The sequence below is a fragment of the Spea bombifrons genome, chromosome 5 (genome assembly GCF_027358695.1).
Source record: "Spea bombifrons isolate aSpeBom1 chromosome 5, aSpeBom1.2.pri, whole genome shotgun sequence".
Lineage (NCBI taxonomy): Eukaryota > Metazoa > Chordata > Amphibia > Anura > Pelobatidae > Spea > Spea bombifrons.
In genome coordinates this window covers 1,738,134-1,756,433 of record NC_071091.1, presented here as the reverse complement: position 1 = coordinate 1,756,433, position 18,300 = coordinate 1,738,134, and the positions used below count along the sequence as shown (strand labels likewise).

Sequence of the window (18,300 nt, the reverse complement as noted above, 5' to 3'; positions counted from 1 at the left end):
CACGATCCCCTCTTGATGAAAAGATGAGCTTTTTCATAAAAATGTTGAAAAACAGGAAGTAGATTCACCTCGTGGGCTCTTTAAAAATCATCAAATCTTAAAAATCAGATTTTTTCAAGAAAATATAACGTTTTCTTATATTATTTTTATTTTTCACTTTTAATGAACATTTTCTTTTCTTTTTTGCTTTTGAATAAAGTTATTTTATGGATTCTCAAGCCCTTCCACTCGGAATCTTGATAATGAAGCCCACATTACTCATTTTTTCACATTATTATACTCCAAAAGTGAGTTCTTATTAAAATAATATGTGTCATAAATAAGAAAATAGTTATTAGTTATAACTCACCCCGTCCTCTTTAAAGTCGCACTGATCTGAGATCCTTTCCGCTGATTTTTTGCATAACGTCTCCTTAATCACGAAACGGAGTTTTTGGGGACTCGAGGAGGTGTCCTAAAAATCAGAAAGAAATAAGAAAATAAGTAAGAAATCAGGACTTTAAATGTTCTCGGATTCCATTATCCCTTCCACAGGTTATAAACTGGTCATGGGGGGGGTGAAAGAAAAGCCACAAATATCCCCCCAGCCGGGGCTTTGCTAGACCAAGGTGACCCTCAAAGCTTCTGTGTGGACCTCATCCTCTCACAACAACCCAAGGGTCCTAGAGGAGAATCTTATAAATCAGGAGCATCGTCCCCGTAACTAAAGCCTCTTCGTGATTATTATTCGTTTTGTTATATAAAGCACCACCATATTCCGCAGCGTCGTACAATAAGCTCTTAAGAGCGCCTGGATGAAAAACATAACTAAACCGGTTCATCTTCTCCACCATTTATTTGGGGCAAACACAGGATTCATACCATATAATATGCGTCAGTATCATGTAGCTGGAAGAGCGACTCCTCGGTGGACCCCCTGTTGTAATACTCGGCGCTGACTACGGCCATTTAGAAGAATGACCCCGGAATGTAACACCTGCAATGTGTGTAACACCTGCTAATGAACGTTCTTTGCTCTAGGTGTAGCTTTGTACGGCGGTTACATTGTATCATCCTGTATATTGTATTTCGGGTAGACACGGAAAGCCTGCATATTCAGCACGTATTTTTGCTGTTTTTGCTATTTTTTGTTTGTTTCGTATTTCGGTATCGGGAATTGTTTGCAGCGTCCTAATCCGTGTCGTAACAATTCTGTGGTTCTAACCGCATATTACATAGATAGCTGTGGTCAGCTTCACCATCTTGAGAAATCCCCCTGTTTACAGACACCTTCTGAGTTCCGTAAGAGCATCTTCTGTACAGATTCTCAAGGTAGAAAAAAATAGATTTTAAGGTTTTTTTGTTTTTATTCATGTCTGGAATTTTAATATTGTTGGTTATTTCATGAATTAGGATCAAGATAAAGATGATAAAGATAAGGAACGTAAGGGGAAAAAAAACAATGAAACTTATTTTCTCACAAAATATATTTTTTCATTTTTTTTAAAATGTCTTTCTTATATTTTTTGGAGAAGAACAAAATAATTATATGCTGCTCATCGGGTTTAACACCACCGTGTGGACTACCTTCTCTCAAATTTTTCATCAATTATGCCTTTACAGAGGAAACAAATCTCTCGTATAATGGATCCCAGCGGGATATCTGACCCAAAATTGAATTTATGGACAGCGTTGTGATTTTCCGTGCATTTTGTGTTTTGCCTTCAGGAGTCGACACCAACATTGCTCACGGAGGACATTTACTGGGGTCTTTGGGGGCCAATTTCTGTTCTATGGACCTTCAGAAACCTTGCCACGGACGCTGGTGTCCTCGTACAAACGCTTTGCCTATCCCTGCTACCCTCGGAATCGGTCTATTCTATGCTGATGTAGATGTCCAAGCTAGTCATGGACCCAGTTACCATTATTTTCCCGTCCACACACCTTGCCTTCCCTGATAAACTGAAGAACGTTTCTTGTTCCCACTGATATGACTGCAGAACCTTGTTGATTTTATTTGGTTCCGCGTATTCCTGAGGGACCATAGAGACCTGGGAAGCCTCTCGTTCATCATGATCCAAACCTGATGTTACATGTGGAGCCCAATTGCTTTTGGCAGGGTTTTCCACAGAAGCAAACAACGGTACCCATTTTCACAGCTGGCCAAATTTTTGCCCCCACTCATATTTACCTGTCCTATAGCACCAGAAGCCAAAGGAGACCTATAACGAGGTACAAGAAGAGGGCTTTCCAGGGCTAGCCTGACTCCTACATGTGACTATCCCTACCCTTATGTGCAAATCACCACCCCTTCATAAAGCCACTTGCCCAGAAGAGGGATAACTCCAGGTAGCCGACCCTGGGGAGTCTCCAGGTATACTCATGGGTACCACCGGTCATCCGTCTCCCACTGGCACCACATCCGTGTCGTTGGAGCTTAGAGCGTCCCCATTACTTTTATTATTATTATTATATTATTATTTTTATTATTTTTATTATTATATTATTATTTTTATTAATATTATTATTTTTATTATTATTTTTATTATTATTATTTTTATTATTATATTATTATTTTTATTAATATTATTATTATTTTTATTATTATTTTTATTATTATATTATTATATTATTATTATATTATTATTATTATTATTATTATATTATGTGTCCCCTATTTGCCTCCCGTAGTACAATTCCTGGAGACACCGCCGCCCCAGGGCAATATCGGATGCGGTAAAACACAGACCTGATCCAGCAGCATCGAGGAACAGATTTTTATTTTTGAAGTAATTGCACTCCGAGAATAATCATCGTCTATAACCGTTTCGAAACAAAGCTGCCTAACCTTGCATAATATTTTCAAGATTGCGATTTAGTTTCAGTTCCCTTTCTTCCCTCTTTCTCTCTTCCTCATTTTCTATCCACTGATTTCCTCCCGCATTTCATTATTTACAGCGAAGGAAAAAATTATTTCATTTTGGGTGAAAGAAAGGGATGAAAGAAGGGCGCAGGGGAGGAAAAGGGGAGGAAAAGGGGCGTCAGGGGTAGAAAGAGGGGCACTGGACGGGTATGAGACCCTCATAAGCATATTAGAGAGTTCCAGACTCCAGCGAGAAGCATTACTTTGTATCCAAAGATCGAGTGAACATTTAAGAGAAAGTCAATAGGAGTCATCTAACAAAAGCACAAAAAAGCTTAATTTCGCATTTCGCATTCAGATCATTTAAAATATTAACAAACTTTGTGATAAAAGTGAAGTATTCAGATATCTGAACCTTCATGTATTTATTAACATGCAGAACATTGCAGAACCGGCATAAAAAAGTCACTTTCCTATAAACACTTTTCTCGTTTGCTCGTTTAGGGATAAAGAGATTTTTCTTTCTTCCTCTGCACTATATTTTTCTGTTCATTCAGATATATGTGAAAACCTTACATTATCAATGGACTAAAATATTTATTTGGAAAAAAATACATTTAAAAGATTGAATTTAAAAGAAAAAATTAAAAAATCACATTGAGGATTTCTGAAAATATTAATATTTAATAAATTCATCCTAATTATTAATTCATATTTAGTTGTTATATATTAATGTTGGAAACACAATTTATGTTTCCGTAATACATTAATATTTATTATTATTATTATTATTATTAAACTACCATCAAGTATTGTGACATTATTTTTTATTTTTAACCATTTTGCCTTTTATTATGACTTTAGGTCGGTTTTCAAACTGGTGGTGGGGTTTTTACTGTTATTTCGAAATAATTTACAAAAAGTGAACTTACTTAAATAAGAATACTTAGAAATTTTACATCTCCGCTTCGCAGTCGTATTGTGAAACTCTTGGCAAATAAACCAACGTTACAACCTTAACGATGATGTCATGTGTTTTGTACCTTCGCTATCTAAGGTAAATAAAAAAATAAATAAATCATACAATCTTTAAATTATTATTTTTTTTTACCATTTCACCCTTTTATTTTGTCTCTGAGTCATTTTTTTAATCCACGAGGGTCCTTTTACCAGGATAGAAAAAAAACCCTGTTCCTGTTATTTCATCATAATTTACAAAAAGTGAACTTACTTTAAAAAGAATATTTACACCTCGACTTCTTTCTCACGTTGCGAAACTTTTGAAGCGGCGTTACTCTGGGTCACGCGTGTGTTAAGCGTGTTTCCTGGCATGTTTCAGTAGGAAGTATATAAAAGCCGTACGAGTCTTCGGTGTCACCGATTACGATAGAGCCGACGAACCATGGACAGCCTTTTGACAGCGGCTGTGATGCTGGGGGTCTTTTTAGGGGCAGCCTCTGAAGTTCTGCCCAAAGTGCCTTCGACTGACTACGAAACATCAGCCATGGCCGTGGTCAGCGCCGAGTATTACAACAGGGGGTCCAACGAGGAGTCGCTCTTCCAGCTACATGATACCGACGCATATTATATGGTATGAATCCTGTGTTTGCCCCAAATAGTTGAACTTTACCAAATAAATCGTGGAGAAGATGAACCGGTTTAGTTATGTTTTTCATCCAGGCGTTCTTAAGAGCTTATTGTACGACGCTGCGGAATATGGTGGTGCTTTATATAACAAAACGAATAATAATAATAATGAAGAGGCTTTAGTTACGGGGACGATGCTCCTGATTTATAAGATTCTCCTCTAGGACCCCTGGGTTGTTGTGAGAGGATGAGGTCCACACAGAAGCTTTGAGGGTCACCTTGGTCTAGCAAAGCCCCGGCTGGGGGGTTATTTGTGGCTTTTCTTTCGCCCCCCCCCATGACCAGTATAGAACCTGTGGAAGGGATAATGGAACCCGAGAACATTTAAAGTCCTGATTTCTTACTTATTTTCTTATTTCTTTCTTATTTTTAGGACACCTCCTCGAGTCCCCAAAAACTCCGTTTCGTGATTAAGGAGACGTTATGCAAAAAATCAGCCGAAAGGATCGCCGATCAGTGCGACTTTAAAGAGGACGGGGTGAGTTATAACTAATAACTATTTTCTTATTTATAACACATATTATTTTAATAAAAACTCACTTTTGGAGTATAATAATGTGAAAAAATGAGTAATGTGGGCTTCATTATCAAGATTCCGGGTGGAAGGGCTTGAGAATCCCTAAAATAACTTTATTCAAGCAAAAAAAGAAAAGAAAATGTTCATTCAAAGTGAAAAATAAAAATAATATAAGAAAACATTAAATATTCTGGAAAAATTAGATTTTTAAGATTTGATGATTTTTAAAGAGCCCACGAGGTGAATCTACTTCCCGTTTTTCAACATTTTTATTAAAATACTCATCTTTTCATCTCTTTCACTAATTTCTCTTTTCTCGCTTTCCATTTGAAGTGAAGTTTGAATTCCGTCTGGTAGGGACTGGGGGGGCCGCTGGCCTTTAAAAGAACTTTGCCCCCCCTTATCTCCATTTACCCTTCAGTTACAGCAGGGCAGTTATTATTTAACGCGCCAAAGAGAAGAGCCACGGACCTCTCTGATAAAAAGTGTTAGATACAAACAACGTGATAATATCTTCAACTCCCATAATCTGGGGAGGATGGGGTGTCTGAACTGTAATAAAATACATTATTCTGTAAAACAATTAGGACATCTCTTTACTTTACTGAGAGGGTGGTAGATAAGTGGAACAACCTCCCAGCAGAAGTGGTAGAGGGTAATACAGTGAGGGGATTAAACATGCATGGGATAGACATCCGGCTCCTGAATCTAAGACGAGACCAATGACTGATTAAGGTTTGAGTCTTTACAGCAGGAGAAACCGGCGACTAGACGGGGGCCGGATGGGGCCGATGTGGCTGCAAAATCAAATGACTTTAATTAAATAGATTTAAATACCTGCACGTTTCTAATATCACACATTTGTTTCTTTATTTTTTCCCGTTTTTATACAGATGGTGAAAACCTGCACCGCGACTTTCTTCGCCCCAGAAGGAGATCGAGTGATTCTGGTTATTTGTGACAGCGAGCGCCGCGGTGTAAGTTACCGTAACCGGGACCCAACCAGAGAGTTCATTCAAACGATGGAAGGATTTGTTCATTTAATTGGATAGATGGGGGGGAGAGAAGGAGGGCGAGTAATAGTGATAACGGGTGAGATGTGTGAAAGGTAAATAATGATGTAAGCGGAAAATAAAATAACTCCCCGACGCGACCCCCCCCCCTGTTTGTAGAATGTTTAGAATGTCGAGTAACGTGAAATTGTTTTGTGTATGCAGCGTCTCCGGGTAAGAAGATCAAGAGGGGATCGTGGCGGAGGCAATCGTGGCGGACGTGGTGGCGGGAGGGGGAATAGTAGGGGTAGCAGTCCCGGGCGCGGGTCTTCTATTGCAGGAGTTGGCAGCCGTGGAAATAGTGGAACAAGAACAGCATGAAAAATGGCGCTTCCAAGAAATAAAAAACATTAAAAAAACGAGAGATTACTGTTGAATTTTCATGAAATGCCAAAGAGTTCAAAATAAAATTCCAATAAATTCTTTTCCACTCGTTCATTATACATGTACGGGCTCAAAATGCATTGTTTTCAATGGGTTTAGGGACCGCCCATTGTCCTTAAGGGGTTAATGTCTTTTACTGGATAATGAAAATCATTTCAATGAATTCTGGACAGGAAAAAAATATCAATAAAATACAGGAGAAGGCGTATAAATCACGTTAATATAAACAAACAAAAAAAAAAAAAAGATTTCAAGTGCAGAAATGGAATTTTCCAACAGATATGAACAATTGAACGCTTTACTTTAAGCCCTTTTGCAAAGTGCGGCCCCCACGGCCCCCGATGCCGCGTGTTCTCCAGCGACGCACCCGGCCATCCGCGTGATTCATCAGACCGGCCGCCTTCTTCCATCGCTCCGCAGTCCAGTGTGCTTTTGGCAGCGGACAGGGGTCAGCGTGGGCATCGGCCGCCTATGACCCTGTCGCCACTTCACAGCTTTTCCTTCCTTGGACCCCTTTTGATGGATACTGACCCCTGCAGACAGGGCTGATTGGGGTATATATATGTAACGGGTTTTTGGGTAGACCCACCAATATCTCTGTGGCCCCTTACCCCAGTTACCTCTTTGTGCTCTGCAGGCCAATCCTGAGCCTCCGCTACCTGGGAGTTGGGGTACATAACTGCGGCAGCCCCCCACCCAACAGAGCATCCGGGGTATGGATGGGGGTCCCGCTGGGAAAATAGCCGAGTGATTAATAAAACCGACACAGGGCTAACTTAAAATGAACTTTGTATTGCACAGCAAAACACTCTACATAAATATAACAGAAAACATGAAATATAGTAGAATAAAATATACAGAAATGAAATATACAATACAAGGTTCACCCACCCACAACAATCACTGCGGCCCACCCTAATCTTCGCCCTAGTGGCCGCTGGGTACCTTTAGTTGGTGCAAATAACACAGTTGGGGCCCATGAGTATCTGACTCCACAGGATGGGTTGAATTGTATTGGAAACTTCAGTATGTCAGTGGGACTGGAGATCAAAGTCTTTTATTGGTGTGTGGCTAAGCTCGGGGTGCCGTGTTGTGGAGACGGGGAGAGGTTTTAGGCTTATAACTCCACCATCTGCAATCAGGGCAGTTCAGCCTTTAACCTCTTAACTGCCAACTCTGCTGCAAACAGCTCTGTATGTTTGTCTGCTGGAAGATTCTGCCAGGATGCTGCAACTCTCCTCTGAGCATGGATTTCAAGCAGGCCTCTGTTCCTAGGCCTCTCTCACTCTCCTTCTCTCTCAGCAAGGGTCCTTCACCTCTGGCATCCAACTCTCAACTCCCTTCTCCAAACTCCAATGGCCCCTTTTTCACCTCATCCATGTGCTTTGCAGTTCGCCATCTGCTGGTCACTCCATAAGAACTGCAGGTGAGTCAGTGACACAGCAGCCATCACTGAAATCCCTTGAGGGGTTACATATATATATAATGTTATGGCTGATTGGTGTATAGTAAATGATTTGGGGTGAAGCACACAAAGCTGTCGTTGTCTAATTAATCCCGGGTTGCCATGCACACGTTTTGGGGCTCTAATCAGCCATAGTTAATGGAAGCCGAATGCAGGTGAATGGACGCTCCAGCCATCATATAAACCTTAATGTATATAATAGTTTAGCGTCACCTTTAAATTCACGTTCACAATACATGGACGGCCTCATCGCGACACCCCCTACGTAGTTCTGTTGTTTTCTCGCTCTCCAGCTGTCTGCGCCGGATGGAAGCATTTGGTGAAATGCATCTCCTGAGCTGTGCTGCGCATGCATATCTACTCACCACCAGCCAGAGGAATTCCATAAAGCAACCCCTTACGAAAAAATTACTGCAGTTTTTCTGAAGTAATACTGCAGTTTTTTGGACATGAAAAAACTGCAATACTGCACATTTACTGGAGTATTACTGCACATTTACTGCAGTTTTACTGCATTTGTACTTCACTGTACTGCAGTTGTACTGCAGTTATTTATGTACGGAAGTACAAATGCAATAAAGCTGCAGTACATTGAAGTACAATGCAGTATAATTGCAGTAAAAAAAAAAGGGCAGTAAATGTGCAGTAATAATGCAGTACAGTGAAGTACAAATGCAGTAAAACTGCAGTAAATGTGCAGTAATACTGCAGTAAAAGTGCAGTATTGCAGTTTTTCATGTCCAAAAAACTGCAGTATTACTTCAGAAAAACTGCAGTAATTTTTTGTAAGGCACACTCCCGATTTTGGGACTCTGACCCTACCTCTGTCCCGCTTTACAGGGGCGGAGGGAGGGTGAGGCGAGAGAGGCACTCACCTCGGGTGCAGCTGCAAGGGGGTGCACAGCCGCCCAATCAGCAGTCTGCAGGACTACTTGGGACATCACAATCCCCGTCTAGTCGACTCAACATTAGGGAGCGCGAGATCTGTCACTTCAGACCATGCTCCCAAATCACCATGCGCAGGCAAATGATGCCGATCGCCAGGATATGACATCATCCCCATGCTCTGCATCAATAGCCGGCGCGTAGTGATGGGGGAGCAGAAAAGCAGAGGCCTGAAGTGACAGACCTTGCACTCCCACCGGAGGATGGGGTAGGAGATGGTGAGAAAATGTAAGGGCAGTGTATGTGTATACATGTGTGTGTGTTTTTTTTAAGCTTGTGTGTGTGTGTGTGTGTGTGTATGTGTGTGTGTGTGTGTATGAGCCGGTGTGTGTAAGAGCAGTATAGGTATTTGTAAGCTGGAGTGTAAGGGCAGTGTATGTGTATATGTGTGTTTATGGGCAGGTGTGTGCAAAGGCAGTAAGGAGGGAGGCTAACATTAGCTTTTATTTTTTATATTAAAAAAACAAATCTCTGCAGCTGTGGACTACTCTTACAATGATGCTCAGCCAGCATGGTGAACACCTGGCTAGCTGAGAATCATGGGAATTGTAATTCACAGCTAACACCTAGCGTTATCTACTGTTAACTGCACTTCCCATGATGCTCAGTCAGCATTATGGAAGTAGTGTGTCTGGCTGAGCCTCATGGAAATTCAATTTAATGTGTTGGTTATTTTTAATATGCATGACTGTGCTGACAAAAATGAAGCGTGTTTTAAGTGGCGATGCGAGCGCGACATCGTAAAGTGCAATTGTTTGTATCGGTGAGTTGCGTGAGAGTGATCTAAAAAAAAAGTATCCTTCTTTCACATTTTGAAATGTTGGGAGGTATGAACCAATCAGTAGAGGTAGAATATTACACAGCATCAGGATGGGGATTAGGTTCCTCATGGGAGGATTGCTCCACTCTTCCGGTGGAGGACGACCAATCAGAGAAGCCCCTGTCTTATTTGTGTTATTCAACGAGGATTAGAGCAGGGAGCCCAACGCAACCATTATTATACGCACCCAACCAATGTCACGTCCTGCTAGGAACCTTCACTCCAACTCCCATCACACCTCCTCAACCCGTCACATTCTAAGAGAAACATATTCACAAGAACGTTAATCCTTTCTCTGCAAAACTGTATATGAGAGAAAAGGCCCAAAAGATGTTTTTGAGTTAAAAAAATAATCTCCAAAAATTAGGAAATCTGAAATTCTGTGGTTTATGAAGGTTTTGTAATTTGTGATTTTTATGAGAATTATGTAACATGCAAATGACATCATATAATAAACATCCTTCTCTCTGCATCACAAACATCACTCCCGGTTTTTTTTTATATAAAAGAAGCTGAACCGTTAGCGACTGTTAGTCGCTGTGAGACGCTCTGTCTGATCACAGAGAAGATGGCTCTGCGCCGGGCGGTCAGGCTGTTCGCCTCTTTGGCATTTATAGTCTGCACTCTCGCTGAACTCCAAGAAATCAACATCCACGACGACGAATTTATTAAAAAAGCCGTTGAATTCTTCAACGAGAAGGAAAACGTAAACTATGCGTTCAAAGCGAGCAGTTATCTGGGCGGCGGATACCGGCAGGTAAAGCACATCGCCGGCCGGCGTTACAATGTATCAGAGACGGGTATGAGATGGAACCTTGTGTATAACGTAGGGACTGCTTTCTCAGGTGGAGGACGACCTCGGAGTGTTGAGTTTCGTAATCCAAGAGACTTTGTGCGTCCGATCTGAGAACTACAACCTTGGCGAATGCGACTTTAACCCCGATGGGGTAAGTAAACGGCTCAAACTATCGATGCTTTAGGTTTTCCTCCAGATCGGTTTTCTTCTTGATGAATTTCTGGGTCTTTAGTCAAAGTTGCTACATTTTATTGGGCAAAACACAGAATATTATGCAGATTTAAATAAGCTTTCTGGTCCTCGAAGATCTCTTTTTTTTAGATGAAAATGATACTTTTCATCTGAAGGAGAGACCTCTGAGGTCCTGAGAGATTAAGTGACATCTTTTTCTATAACTGCACTATAAAGGAATTCACTTTAAGTTGTTCTTCAAAGGTGTTTTTTTTTAAAAAAAATCGATTGCTTAACTTAAAGAGAAGCTGCAGCTACAGAGCAGCTCCTTCCCCTATCCATGGTCTGATGATTCTGGCTATTGATTGGCTGCTTGAAGCCCACTGATTTCAATTAGAGCGCTTCCAGTACTTGCATACAGGCCGGTCTCGTTAGACCCTCTCCCCGACTCCCACCGAGACAGCGCTGGAGCTGCCGGGCAGTAAATACATCGCATGGCAGGAGATGTTTCCGGCTGAATATATTGCCTTCTAGCTGGGGGAGGGGAAAAGGGGCGACCGTGCATGGGGTATTCTTCAGAATGACATCACGTAAATTTAAAGGGACCTCTCAACTCTCATACGCATTAAAGTGAATATGATGGCTGGAGAGTCTCTTTAATAAAAAATAAATAAATATTATTATGAAAATGTTTAAAAAGTCTCCAAAAACATTGATTAATTATATTTTTCCTGTTATTTTCTTCTTATCAGGAGGTTAAATTGTGTTCCACTTACCTAGGAGGGGAAGGGTACAAACCCAACATCGCCTGCAGCGTCGTATCCGAGGTAAGATTGGAGATGTCACGCCAAGGGCCATGTTTACTAAGTGACACTATCAGGCAGCCTACGCCTTGAAGTAAAATGAATGAACGGCCAGCACATTATTTTGGGTTCTCTTTACTTTATTTGCACTAAAATTCTCTATGACGTTTCCATTCATAATCGATCTATTACGTGTTCATTCTGGCGTTTAACAACGTTTATTCAGAATTTCTAGAAATTTCGGTTATTTATTTATTTTTCTTCTTTCTCCCCCAAGGATCATCGTGCGAAGAGATCATCTCAGAAAAAGTGCAATTTTCTTTGCAAAGTAGGGAAGAAACTTAAAGCCGTCGGGCGTCATACTCTGATTGGTCACGTACGATTACCTCACCGTACCGGTTGATTTCAATTTGTTAGATGCGTAAATGTAACACAGAATTAAGTAACTGGGTGTTCTAGTAACTGATGATTTTAAATGTCAGCATTTTAATTTCTTACATTTTACGCATTGATTTTTTTCGTAATCCCACTTCTGCCACCAATTCCGCTGGAATCTATATCTCTGTACAATTTATTCTCCGTCTGTCCTCATAATTCCCTTTGTACCGGGATAAATAAACGCATTTACAGAGTTTGTTTCTTGTCAGTCACTTTTTGATTAAACTATTTTAGGATACATTTTCTAATTATTAAAAAAAATGAGAGCAACCCATCTAATCCAAAAGAATGTAAATAATCCTAAATTAAGGTCTTCATCAGAGCAAAAAAAAAAATCCCAAATGATGGTGTAATAACGTAACAGGGTTTACATACCTGAGATTTTGCCTTAACGTTCATACATGAGACAGTTGGGTGCAATGAGAGTTTGGCCCAAGGTAATAATGTTTCTAAACGGATTCTTACAATCCTACAACAGAAAAACGGAAGCTGAATATTCCATGAGTAGAATGTAATACGATTCTCTGCTAGAATATTTAATATTAGAACAGAATATTTAAAGTTTATTAAACCTCTTAATTATGGCACTGCATACACTCGCCTATATATATAGTGGATTATACCCTCTCTCTCTCATTGGCTGCTGTAGGCAGGGCCGGATCGAGCGTTTTCTAACACCCTAACTAAACCGAGTCTCTGGCGCCCCCTCTTGCATGCATAGGAGAAGACCTCATGGTGGTAACTATATATATATTTATATTTATATATATATATATATATATATATATATATATATATATATATATATACACACACACATACATATATATATACATACTGCAGCATGAGCCGAGGTTCCATGGCCTTTTTTTAAATGGGTAACGTTTACAATGTATCATTAGTGGTGTTATCTTGTGTCTGGGGCATCTTAACCAGAGGGCCACCCACCACTGGGGCATCAGGGCCACTGAAGCCATGCACACCGCGAGGGATCGCTGAAGGAGAAGACCTCGCGCTCCCACCACAGGACTTCAGAAGACAAAAGGAGAGAGAGAAAGGTAAGAGATGGGAGAAAGGGGGTAGAGTATAGTGAGGAAAGGAGGGACACAGAGAAATGAGAGAGGAAAGGAGGAGGAGAGATTAAGAGAAAGAAATTAAGAAAGGGAAGAGACAATGACAAAGAAGAAACATGGGGATAGGTAAAGAATAGGAGAGATAAGGAGAAAGAAGAGAGATAAAGAAAAGGGGAAAGGGAGAGCGTATTTAGAAAGTGTGTGTATGTTACACCAACTGTGTCTAATGGCAAGTAAGCATGTGGCTGCAAGAGCAAATGTGAGTCAGTATGTTTGTGTGTGAGCTAGTGTGCAAGTGTGAATGTGCGTGTGAATGTGCGTGTGAATGTATATGTCTATGGCCAGTCTTTTGTAAGGGCAGTGAATGTGTATATGTGTGCATTTCGACAGTCTATCCAGGTTTAACCCCGAGACACTATTTAGTATTTTAAATTAAAAAAAAAAACAGTGCAGCATCTGTGAAAATGCCCACCATAAACCATATCAATGCCCTCCCTGGTTATAATGTATGTATGTATGTATGTATGTATGTATGTATGTATGTATGTATGTATGTATGTATGTATGTATGTATGTATGTATGTATGTATGTATGTATGTATGTATGTATGTATGTATGTATGTATGTATGTATGTATGTGTGTGTATGTGTGTTAGTATATAGGGTCAGAATAAGTGTATGGGAGTGATGGTGTACCATTTAAAATGTGTATGTGTCAGTGTACAGTGCTAGACTGTGTGTGACAGCATATGGTGTTTGTGTGCATGAAATTAGTGTCACGGTGCTATAATGAGTGTATGTGTGTTAGTGTACAGTGCTAGACTGTGTTGGGTGTCAATGTATTGTGTTGGAGTAAGTGTGTGTTCGTGTACAATGTGGTGTTTCAGTATAATGTGTTGGTGTATGGTGTTAGAATGCGTGTTGGTGTATGGTGTTAGAATGTGTGTTGGTGTATGGTGTTAGAATGTGTGTTGGTGTATGGTGTTAGAATGTGTGTTGGTGTATGGTGTTAGAATGTGTGTTGGTGTATGGTGTTAGAATGTGTGTTGGTGTATGGTGTTAGAATGTGTGTTGGTGTATGGTGTTAGAATGTGTGTTGGTGTATGGTGTTAGAATGTGTGTTGGTGTATGGTGTTAGAATGTGTGTTGGTGTATGGTGTTAGAATGTGTGTTGGTGTATGGTGTTAGAATGTGTGTTGGTGTATGGTGTTAGAATGTGTGTTGGTGTATGGTGTTAGAATGCGTGTTGGTGTATGGTGTTAGAATGCGTGTTGGTGTATGGTGTTAGAATGTGTGTTGGTGTATGGTGTTAGAATGCGTGTTGGTGTTTGGTGTTAGAATGTATGTTGGTATATGGTGTTAGAATGTGTTTTGGTGTATGGTGTTAGAATGTGTGTTGGCGTATGGTGTTAGAATGTGTGTTGGGGAATGGTGTTAGAATGTGTGTTGGTGTATGGTGTTAGAATGTGTGTTGGTGTATGGTGTTAGAATGTGTGTTGGTGTATGGTGTTAGAATGTGTGTTGGTATATGGTGTTAGAATGTGTGTTGGTGTATGGTGTTAGAATGTGTGTTGGTGTATGGTGTTAGAATGCGTGTTGGTGTATGGTGTTAGACTGAGTATATGTGCGTTTGTATATAGTGTTAACAAGCTGTACAGAGTAGGGGGGGAGTAATTATTCCCTGCGTCTGGGTCGGATGCACCCGGCGCACTCGGCTCAGCTGCCCTTACATAAGAAATACACCAGAGAATATTCTTGCCGGGGATGCCCCTTGGTCTAGGGCCGGTCCTCAGTATAAATGTTATATTTTCAGTCCAAACGGAACCTTGGAATGCTGGATTCCTCTGAGGTTCTTTGAGAGGGTCACAAATCAACAGAGACAAAACAAGGGTTAATGAAATATGGGAACCAATCATGGGTGAATTCACAAAAAGTGAAAATGACTTTAAATAACCCAGGATCTGGAGGCATCTCGTATAACAAAGAAATATATATATGTTATATACAGTATATACGGTATATAGTATATACTGTATATATATATAATTAGTATATGAAGTTACATTTTGGTATTACGCCAGTTTATATTTTGTGTCAAATTGCATCATATGACAACTACAGCATTTAAAGACGGATTGCTTAATAATGAAATTTCCTGTCCTTGTGAAACCTGTTTATTTGGGTTCGGTCCGTTGCAATATAAACATTAACCGCTTTTAAATGTAAAAAATCCAGTAATTTGCTTTTTATTCCTTTAATTTTATATTCAGGAACGACTCGGGGATTACCGCATGGAGAGACATTGAGCTCCGTATTAGAAACAATGTCAGGCAGTAACTGCAAAAGCAAATAACATCGATACGTCTTAGAAAGAGTATAGAGGAAAGGAACTCTAAGAACGTTTTAATTCACAGAGAGGGTGGTAGATAAGTGGACGAGTCTCCCAGCAGAAGTGGTAGAGGGTAATACAGTGGAGGAATGTAAACATGCATGGGACATGGCTCCTGAATCCAAAATGTGACTAATTAAATAATACTTTCCTAATTGATTGACCGTTGTAAAGATCTCCCTTCTTCCTGGATTTAATGACCAGAGAAAAGCCGAAATTGTGTTTTGATCCCAACTTTGGTTTCACTATTTTGTAGGACAATTAATTAAAGAAGCAATTATTTGGGGTTTTGCTGAGTCTGTAGCCTTTAAGCAGAGCAAGCGCTGAGAAGATACACTGCTGGCAGCAAACCGGCAGCAAACCGGCAGCAGCTCCGATACATCGACCTGAATTATACTGATATATTAGGATGCGGCGGGCGATGACCCTCCTGACGATCCGTCACATCTGCCCAAACTCCAGCCTGGGCGCATCTTCGGGTCACAGAACTTCCACGCTGGCCAACGGGGGGATCTCTTCCGCTGCCGCGACTACAAACCAAACAAGACAAACAGCAACAACGTAACATACGATACATTTGGGTGGGAGGATCCAGGCAGGAAAAGGTTAAACCCTACCTGCACCCCCTTTATGAACCCCTAAAACCCTGAAACAATGTTGCGGGCACCAATCACTAAACTGCTGGCATCCTTTAAACCGCCCCAGGCCAGCAGTCACATGCCCCTTTCCCTAACTGCCCGGGGAGGGCTTTACTTTTAAAATTACAGTTAGTTTAATGTATTTAGTGAAGAAACCCTCAGCATTTTTATATATTTTTATTACAGAGCAGAGGAGATAAGGTTGAAGGAGGAGGAAAACAGCCAATCAAAGACAGGAGTCATAAAACTTTTAAAAAACGTAATTAAGTGTAACGTGTTTCTTATTTTACGCCTAAATTGTAAAACGCGGCACTGATCATGAGGGTTTTCCGATATTCCAAGCTTTTAAAATAAAGCGTGAAATGCGAGATAATATCTGGTTTTCTTCGTTCATCTTATTTGTGTCAGATTTCTATCCGGGTGATTTATGTGCCAATGAGCTGAGAACGCCTGGCATATAATTAGGGTTTCCACCTTTCTTGCAAAAAAAATACTGGCCATGCTAATTTGCATAATTAATTATATATGCGTGGCATCACAGGAAGTGATGTAAGAGACGCAATACAAACGTGGAGGAAATTTTCCTAAATCACACAAACAAAAACCTTCAAAGAATAAAATCACATAATTATAAATAACATTTACTGAACAAACACTAATAAATTAAAGGAACACTAAATACAAATACATCTGAGAACCAAATAGTGCAAATGCAAACAATTAAAGAGCTCCTATGTACGCACGCTTATGTGTAACATTATTTACCAACAACAACTAAAAACAGGGTGGCTTTAAAATATTATTAAAAGTTACAATGGAAAAAATTAAATAATAATAATAAAAATAATATAATGTAATATATAGTAAAACTATATAGTATAACACTGAATATAAATAGTTCCAGCCTCTCTCTGTCTTCTCTCCCCTAAATTAAGATCATTTAGTCGTTCATGTATTATATTCCACCACTGGAGTTTCCCAAGTGCGTTATTCTACATTTATCAACGTTGAGCTGCAGATGCCGCATTCTCCACCATTCTTCTAACTTCCCCTTTGGTGCCAATTTTTTTTATGTACATTAAAATCCCTCCAGCCTGGGCTACTCCCTGAAATTATATATTGCCTCAAACACACGATTTATTTATACATTTTGTGTACACAGTAATTATAGGATAGTATGTGTAAAGTTACACGATGTTAAGGCTAAAATGCCAACGCCTAGACTGCGTTCCATGTAAGCTCAGAGGCTATGAGCAGAAACGCGTTATCATAATAATTATACTCTTACAAATCATAATGAGCCATTAATGTGGGATCCGTAAGGCAGCGCTGTACACACCATCAGTTACATTTAATCTGGATTTGGGTTTTGTAGTTAAATAAAGAAAAGTTGGTTGATGTGGAAATGGAAACATTTCTTGTTGCTGGTTATTTGTAATGTATGGATGTTTGACTTCGTTGAGAGGGTGGTAGATATATTGAAAAGCTTCCCAGCAGAAGCGGTAGAGGGTAATACAGTGAGGAGATTAAACATGCATGGGATAGACATACGGCTCCTGAATCTAAGACGAGACCAACGGCTGTCTTGATGATTTGTACAAATGTTTTTTTTTTATTTCTACCTATAAACAGTAGTAGAAGTATTATTATTATTAAACACTCATCTACAGACACCAGAAGGCTTGTTTTTCTCTCAGAAATCTCATGGCGCTGCCACAACCACAAGGGATTCTGGGTAGGCGCATGGAAATAAGGTCAACAATGATCACCTTTTGCCTCTATATCCACTTTATACACGGATCCCTTGAAAGTAATCGCCCGTTGTACAGGACAGCCTTTAGACAAAACTTGGGTAAGGAGATCATTGTTGACCTTATTTGCATGCGCCTACCCAGAATCCCTTGTGGTTGTGGCAGCACCATGAGATTTCTGAGAGAAAAACAAGCCTTCTGGTGTCTGTAGATGAGTGTTTAATAATAATAATACTTCTACTACCCCCTTAATTTTAGTAGACGGGTTTCCATCACCTTTACTCACCATAACTTATGTAATGGTATTTCTTGGCTACCCCAAGCCTGAAGTATTAAGCCAGTATCCCGATTTCATGGTGGTGCGCTCTGGAATGAGCTGTTTGTTACCAGCAGGGATCTCTAAGAAATTGCTGTGTTAAGCTCTTCATGCATGCCTTCTGGCTGGTCACCTGTGCTAAAGCTTGACTTAGTAACTCTTCTGCCATGCTGTGTTTTTCTGGGTGGGATGATGAAAGGCTACTAGGGCTTGGAAGGACTCATTGCACACAGCTTTCTGACTTGGATGAAT

The 18,300-nt window shown here is 40.2% G+C and overlaps 2 protein-coding genes across 2 annotated transcripts in view; both read left to right on the top strand.

The window, feature by feature from the left end:
• MYL3 (myosin light chain 3) overlaps positions 1 to 18,300 on the top strand; it is a 262,285-nt gene that overhangs the window by 83,368 nt on the left and 160,617 nt on the right. The gene's annotated exons all lie outside the window — the stretch shown is intronic.
• On the top strand, positions 4,210 to 6,496 carry LOC128498063 (cathelicidin-related peptide Pt_CRAMP2-like). Its single transcript, XM_053468347.1, has 4 exons — positions 4,210 to 4,433; positions 4,863 to 4,967; positions 5,900 to 5,983; positions 6,224 to 6,496. The coding sequence occupies exons 1-4, from the start codon at positions 4,245 to 4,247 to the stop codon at positions 6,377 to 6,379; spliced, it is 534 nt and encodes a 177-aa protein (XP_053324322.1). The 5' UTR covers positions 4,210 to 4,244; the 3' UTR covers positions 6,380 to 6,496.

Excerpts from the sequence above, each read along its gene's own strand:
- LOC128498063 (XM_053468347.1), top strand. The coding sequence starts at position 4,245 with ATGGACAGCCTTTTGACAGCGGCTGTGATGCTGGGGGTCTTTTTAGGG. Across the intron at positions 4,434-4,862 it reads ATACCGACGCATATTATATG|GACACCTCCTCGAGTCCCCA; the intron begins GTATGAATCCTG and ends TCTTATTTTTAG. Across the intron at positions 5,984-6,223 it reads GTGACAGCGAGCGCCGCGGT|CGTCTCCGGGTAAGAAGATC; the intron begins GTAAGTTACCGT and ends TTGTGTATGCAG.